The sequence below is a fragment of the Arabidopsis lyrata genome (assembly GCF_000004255.2).
Source record: "Arabidopsis lyrata subsp. lyrata unplaced genomic scaffold ARALYscaffold_4, whole genome shotgun sequence".
NCBI lineage: Eukaryota > Viridiplantae > Streptophyta > Magnoliopsida > Brassicales > Brassicaceae > Arabidopsis > Arabidopsis lyrata.
In genome coordinates, this window is record NW_003302552.1 from 3,979,868 (window position 1) to 3,987,198 (window position 7,331).

At 35.1% G+C, this 7,331-nt stretch overlaps 2 protein-coding genes across 2 annotated transcripts; both read left to right on the top strand.

Annotated features, from left to right (window-relative positions):
* Positions 1 to 1,018: 1,018 nt before the first annotated feature.
* Positions 1,019 to 1,738, top strand: LOC9316735 (putative BTB/POZ domain-containing protein At2g40450). The gene is made up of 2 exons (XM_021027883.1): positions 1,019 to 1,158; positions 1,285 to 1,738. Exons 1-2 carry the CDS (start codon positions 1,019 to 1,021, stop codon positions 1,736 to 1,738), a joined length of 594 nt encoding a protein of 197 aa, XP_020883542.1.
* A 1,809-nt stretch (positions 1,739 to 3,547) lies between these two features.
* Positions 3,548 to 6,230, top strand: LOC9314905. Its single transcript, XM_021027884.1, has 3 exons — positions 3,548 to 3,698; positions 5,748 to 5,896; positions 5,979 to 6,230. Exons 1-3 carry the CDS (start codon positions 3,548 to 3,550, stop codon positions 6,228 to 6,230), a joined length of 552 nt encoding a protein of 183 aa, XP_020883543.1.
* The last annotated feature ends 1,101 nt before the right edge of the window (positions 6,231 to 7,331 follow it).

The following is a 7,331-nucleotide window of genomic DNA, read 5'->3' on the forward strand; positions in this document are numbered from 1 at the left end:
AATGAGGAATGAAACAAACAATTTTTGAAGAACGAAAAAGAAAATATGCAGAGAGAAATAATAAAATGTACCATTATGATGAATGGTAACCAAACAATAAAAATATCTTTTAAAATATATTAAAAAGTAAATAAATCAAATTTCAATGAAAATACTAAATATTTTTTATATTTATTTAATTTGAAACTAAAATTTGTGAACTAAATTTATATATATTGTGTTAAATAATAATAATTAATATTAACATAAAATAAAATTGAAAGAGTAATTTAAAATATATTATTCCTTTACAATATAAATATTTTTAAATTTATTTTACTATTTATATAATTTTCAAATGAAGTCTTAAGAGTAATTCAACATGAAATTCTTATCAAAAATATTTTTTCTATTAATATATTGTGAAGATATGAAAATTATTATATAAGAAAATATAAATATTATTGATAAACATTATTTTTTATTTATTTTAAAATAAAAAACGAATTTTAATATTTGTTCATTTTTTGTTCTATTTTGTTCCTCATCAATTTGGAGAGGAACATTTTTGTTATAGTGTTCCTCTTTTGGTGAGAAATGTAGAAGAATGATGTGGAAAAAATATTACTTGTAAATAGTAAAAATATTGAGGAACAAAGAGGAATATCACCTTCCTTCTCATTATTTTTCTAAATCATTATTACCAATTGAAGCCAAAGTGTCATAGCTTTAAGTATTCAGATGTTAAGAAAACAACTAAACAAGTGTAAATACTTGGTCAAAAAATAAAAATATACAGTAACAAAATACTTCATTGACCAAGCAACTTATATTTTCAAAAACACTTCAGAAACATCCATTTGGTTCATAGAATTCGGAATCTAAACAGTGAAGGTTGTCTGAAAGTTGGGACTGGTGACTTTATGTTATTACCATTAATTTTCTCCTCCATTTCGTAAGTCTTGGGAAACAGAGAATGTAAAAACGAGGGAAATTTTGAACGTAGTTTACTAAGTCACTAGTTCAAGTGATAGCTACTATGGCAAAGCAGAGCAACCTAGAAACTTTCTTGGGTGGAGTTGCAAAGATCTTAGGTGAAAAATGGCAAGTCGATCTACTCCTCAAGGCAGGGGACACTGAAGAGGGTGAAGCTATCTCCGCCCACAAACTTGTTATGATCTCTAAATTTTTTCTCTCTTACCTCTTTTCAATAAAAACAAGTTTAACTTTAGAAATGATTATGTTTAGTGTTGGATATTACTTGAAATGCTTTTCACTTTATTATATCATCAAATGTTAATAGGCAGCAAGATCAAAGGTGTTTAAGAAGATGCTGGAATCCGAGAAGTTCAAGGTTTTGGATGGAAAGATCGAGACAGTCACTCTCTATGAGCTTAAACAAGAAGAATTAGAGGCTTTAGTTGAGTTCATCTACAACAACCGCTCTGTACTTTCTAAAAAAGAGAAGAAACATGTTGGATCACTTTATAAAGCAGCGAACAAATATGAGATTCCGCATATGCAGGATCTATGCAGAAACGAGCTTATAACATCTCTTAACTCATCAAATGCTCTTAACGTCTTGGAGATGTCATTGAATCCTATTGACAGAGTCCTGACCTTCTATGCTCTCAGATATATCATACCGAATTTGAAGACGATTTGTAACTCTGATGAGTTCAAGGTTTTCTTTGGCAATTATCCAGAAATCGCCGTTGTAATAGTGAAGTTTGCCCTGAATGATCATACTTTCAACTAGCTACCCTAAGAACCATATTGTAGCTCTCGTTTCATTCTGATAAACTAAAAATTTGTTTTTTTTTTGGTAGTGATAACTTGAATGGAGATTCAAAGTGAAATAAAAACACAAGTGGATGTTCCTTGTCTTTTTATTACAATGATTTAATGTTCGTAATCCAGAATCAATTATTAAAAGGACAATCAGGATTTAAAGTAGATAAAACTTTGACAAAGACACCGTTGCAAATAGAAATAGTGATCAAATAACCGACATAAAAGCAATGCAAAACCATAAAACCAAACCTTATCAATGATAAACCTTCGTAGAATTGTTTCTTTCATTCTTAGAGACAGAACGTCAGCCAATAAAAGGGAGCTTTCCAAAAAAAAATCTCATAAACATCCTCTTCCCCTTATGCTAATAAGCAAACGAAACGTTCTGTCTTGAAACATATTCTTAAGTTATACTCCTTCTGTTTCAAAATATTAGATGTTTTAGTTAAAAGCACATAGTTTAAGAAAAAAAAATTTCTTATCAAAACTATCATTTAATATTTAATTTTTTAAAAATCAACCAATTAAAAAAGAGACCGCAAAATATAAATAGTCAAAAATGTTAATTACATTTAATATGTGCATTGAAAGTTGTAAAACTTCTTATATTCTGAAACAAACAAAAAAATCTCTAAAACATCTTATAATTTGAAACTGAGGGATATAATCCTAAACTCATTGTCTCCCACGCGGCCACAATCTTATCTCCTATGGCTTCCCAGTTTCTCATTTATAACTCCCATCAGGTAACTTTTGGATTCAGTTTCATAACCTAGTGACTGAAGCTCCTCTTCACCTCTTTCACTCTTTGAGGTTGCTTTATCTAGCAGCCGATGTATATAAGATGATGCATCTACAAGACTTAAACGAGCTTATATCGTCTCTGAATTCCTCGAATGCTCTTGACTTACTTAAATTTAATAGCTCTCCCAAGTTCCTTTGGGCGAATCACTCAACAATGCATGTTTGAGTTTTATCGATAGGAATATGAATACAATTGTAGATTGTGGTAACTTCAAGTTGTTTGTGGCAAGAAACCCAAATCTTGCCGTAGAGGTAACGAAGGCCAGGAATCCGATTATGGACCCATACGAAGATGATTCTGATGATTATTACGACTAAGGGACTACGTACGGTTAAACACTTGCCTAGTGAAGATGAAGTAAATTATTACGAATAAGGTAACTAGAAGTCTAGAACGTTTTGTAAGTTGTAACAATAACTAAGAAATATACAATCTTTCACGCTAAATGACAATGAAGAGTTGCGACTTGGATTTATTTATGGGCTCGGCAAAGAAATTGGATATCAGATTTAGGGAATATATGGAAGTGAAAGATTAAAGTGAACGTCTTCTCTTAAGTAGTTCTTTATAAAGAAATTTTCACAAAAAGGACACTATTCAATATTTGTCTCACCAATTGACAAAGTGAGGAAAGGCTTTCACCGATTGACAATTAGCCACATTTCTGACGAAAATGTCCCTCAACTAGGAACGTTAACTGTGCCGTTCCGTTTCTCATATTTTTGAATTTAAATTAAATAAAAATAAGAAGAACGGCGAAGAAAGTGAAGAGAAAGAGGTGGAAAAATCTGAGTACAAACCGATTCCATTCTTCAATCTAATATCTCATTTTGATTCTTCTACTTGGAAACGAACAAAAGAAAAAAAATTCCGGCGAATTCCGTTTCCATTCCTCTTAAAATCTCTCATTATCTTTCCGTTTTGCCGAGAAGCAAAGAAATTTCCGACGAGTAAGATAGCAGAGTACAGATGACGCCGAAGAAAATGAATCTATTGAAGAAGAAGACTCGGCGCCGCGCAAAGGTGGCGAAAAGTTCAAAGAAGGGTGAAGCGAATAGTTCACCGGAGAAGGGAATCGAGATTCCGAGTCCCCCGCCGGAGCCCGAAAGCACAAGTCAGGGTAAGTATCTGTAAACACCGAAATCGAATTTAATTGGGGATGGGGATTCAGGAATCCTAAATATGGGGATACTGATTTCGAATCGAGGATTTAATTTCTGGGTTTTCAAACTAAATCGATTTTTGCGCCAAAATAGAAAATTGAGAAGATTTATGTTCTATTCTGTGTACGTACGCGGAATTGGAGTTATAAATTTTTCTACTTTAAGTGATTTTGAAAAAAATGCGTATATGGCCTACTAGGGTTTATTCGTTATAGTGTTCGTATGTTAAATTAGTTATGGATATTAGAAACTGACATATTTCTATTACACATAACTTGCAGGAAGCATGGATCCGATTGAAGAAGATAATATTGGTGAAGGATGTGAAGAGTTACCGCCGAGGCTTTTTGCTCTGGATAAGTACCCTACTGAAACGAAGATCAATGCGTATTCCAAACCGGAGTACCTTGCTGATATTGCAACAGCCCTTAAAGGAACTGAAGAAATGGCTTTTCTCCTATCTTCTCCTTTTGGGGAGCTCTTTAATATCCCTCCTAACATGGTATCATTTTCTGGCAAGCTAGTTCTTGGCTTGATTTGCCGTCAGTTAGTGACCAAAAAACGTTATGAGATGTGGATGGTTTTTGGTGGTCATCCACTGCGGTTTGGATTAAGATAATTTTATCGGATAACCGGTTTGGAGTGTGGGAAGTATCCGAAAAAAAAAGCTGTGGAGAAAGTGGTAACGGTGAAAAAGGGATGTACTTCTGTGAGGAAGACTCTATTTGGTAATAAGTCTCCAACTATTGATGATTTGGTCGTGAGCTTGAAGACAGAGAAAAAAATGCCAGGATGGAAGAGACTAGCATTAGCGCTGATAATCATTGTTGATGGTGTTCTAATCTGTCAGAAGCAGCGAGTCCGACCCGTTTCAAAGACAGTTGAGATGACGAAAGACCTTGATTTCTTCTGCAAATACCCATGGGGAAGGCTTGCTTTCAACCGTACACTGGACAGGATAGCCAGATTCAAATCCGCTAAAAAGATAGAAGATGTGATAATTGGTTGCAAGCAGCAGTCTTATATGGTCTATGGCTTCCCATTAGCGCTGCAGCTTTTTGCCTTCCAAACTATCCCATCTCTTCGTAAGCTAGTTCCTTCTTCTGCAGATGTAAACTTATTCACTCAGAGGTCAATCAAGAATCTGGCCAAAATGCATCAAATCCGGACTTCCAGTATCTTGGAGTGCGAAGCTGCATATCAGGTGTGTACGCTTTCTAATATACGTACATCGGATGATAAAATAATACGTACATTCACTAAGACATTAAAAACAAAATCTTATAGGTGGATGTCACCTATATTGTGGATCCAGAGGATACTGATTGTCCTGAATCCTTAGTATGGAATAAGGAAGTTGAGGATCCTAGAGTTGATTACATTTTGAGGAAGCTGATAGATGGGCACAAGTGGTCCGAAAACACATGGGTTGGAGGTCATGATGAATGTCCAAAGCAGCTGCGGCCAGAAGAGAAAGGTAAGCATAAGTACAAACGATTTTCTCATTTATGAAAATACTCCTCTAATATAAAAACATAAATAAACTCAGTTGGTGCAGTCCGAAAGAGGCAACTACGGCAAAGAGCTCCGGTTGCTAATAAAAAACAGAAAATTGATGTTGAAGCTGAAGAGAATGACAACGCTGGGGAAAGTTTAGAAGATGAGAGGTTTGATAAGTATGTTGTTGAACTGAGGCGGTGTATGAGGAGGCAAGAAACACAAAGGAACAAACTACATAATATGGAATTAAAAGAGTTCATCCGTGAGGAGATTCGTGCTGCTCTAAATCCAAAGGGCAAAACACAAGTACAACCTGAACCTTCCAAGGTATCAAAGAGCCCTATTAAAAAGGTGGACAAGCCAATGGTAAAGAAATCCAGAAATGTTCAGATTGGAACAAGAAGATCTTCTCGGCTGAAGAAAATGAATACTTCAGAATACAATGTTGATGATGTACCTCCACCTTCTGAGAAGGTATGTCGTGTACGTACATTATGTTTGCGAAGATAATGTACGTATATACATTATGTTTGCGATGATAATGTTATTTATGTTACAGGATGAAGAGAAAACTGCCCCTGAATCTGCTAGAAAAGAAGCAGATATGTCTGACAATGAAAGTGCTGGACTTTATTATGGTGGACCTTCTGACGAGGTATGTCGTGTACTAGAAATAGTCACAGAGTGTAGTACTGTACGTACATAAACTATAAATATGTTTATTTTCTTTATTTCAGGACGAAGTCATATGTGATGGTGGTGAATATGACAAAGGACCGCTAGATTCAGCTACCAAACAACAAGATAAGTCTGACACTGAAATGGCAGACATTTCTGAAGATGATAAGGACGTGTTGCCTGACGAGGAAACCAACACTGGAGATGATAAGGACGTGTTGCCTGATGAGGAACACAAAACTGGAGATGATGAGGACGTCTTGCCTGAGGATGAAACCAAAACTGGAGATGATCAGGACATGTTGCATTAGGAGGAAAGCAACGTTGGAGATGATCAAGAATTGTTTAATGCTCCTAGTTCCCCAAAACGTGGAGCTGACGAATTGTAGGTATGATCAAGTCAATGTTAAACTTTGAGTGGCAGATAATAATGACCTATCCCTTAACTAATGAGTAATGCACCAATTGTAGGCTTCTCCGGCTGATGAACCTACAATTGCTGGTCAGAGGAATGCTGGAGGGGCTATTGGCGTTGATGGCAACCTTAGTTCTACGCCTTCACCGTCTTCTGTAATCGTATACACTGTAAGTTACTTATATGTTAGTACAATAATTTCGTTCCTCATTAGTGTAACAGAGTAACAAAGTAAAAATTATGTATTCATCAGGTACTAAAAGAGTTGGGAACCTCTGTTGATGTAACTGCTGGTACCAATGTCATCGAGGTAACTGTGTTTATTAAATTAACTTATAATTTCTATACACATGATGTACGTACATAGGCGTTATTGCGTACATATAACTGATGGTGGTGTACGCTATTTCGATAAGGTTGAACCAATGGTGAAAGCAGATATCATTTTGGGAGGAGATAACGACACTATCGTTGATGAGGCTAAAACAACCGCATCTGCTCCTCAAAATCTTGTAAGTCTATATATGTTATTTACATATCATGCAATGATTTCAATCTAAGCTTTCTATTTGTTTGATTTAGTAACTCAATCTATTTTTCAGGAGGAAACAAAAAATGATTTTGATATGGGAGTAAGTGAGTCTCAAAAACCTGAGGATGTTGTCCCCGTAAAAGAGAAGAAATCTGTTAAACGAAGAGTTACTTTTGAGGATAAAGAGGATATAACCGCCTCTACCACGGAAAATCAAGTAAGTTATAGAGGCTGTTGTTAATAAATTTTTATACATATTCCTTTAAGGTATTAAATATGAATGTAAAATAATTTGACATTTGTTTTTGGTGTAGGAGGAACCCAAGAAGGATGCAGGTGTGGAAGGAAGTGTGGTCAAATTCCTGATGATTCCAAGGATGTCGAGATATTAATTGAGACGAAAGAATCATCATCAAACTCTGCGTTTTTGGTCAAGGCCGGAAATGAACTATACAACCCATTAGA

Bases quoted from the DNA above. Each gene is read 5' to 3' on its own strand.
- LOC9316735 (XM_021027883.1), top strand. From the start codon at position 1,019: ATGGCAAAGCAGAGCAACCTAGAAACTTTCTTGGGTGGAGTTGCAAAG. The intron at 1,159-1,284 runs CTCTAAATTTTT...ATGTTAATAGGC, and splicing joins GCCCACAAACTTGTTATGAT to AGCAAGATCAAAGGTGTTTA.
- LOC9314905 (XM_021027884.1), top strand. From the start codon at position 3,548: ATGACGCCGAAGAAAATGAATCTATTGAAGAAGAAGACTCGGCGCCGC. The intron at 3,699-5,747 runs GTAAGTATCTGT...ATGTTTGCGAAG, and splicing joins GCCCGAAAGCACAAGTCAGG to ATAATGTACGTATATACATT. The intron at 5,897-5,978 runs GTATGTCGTGTA...TCTTTATTTCAG, and splicing joins ATGGTGGACCTTCTGACGAG to GACGAAGTCATATGTGATGG.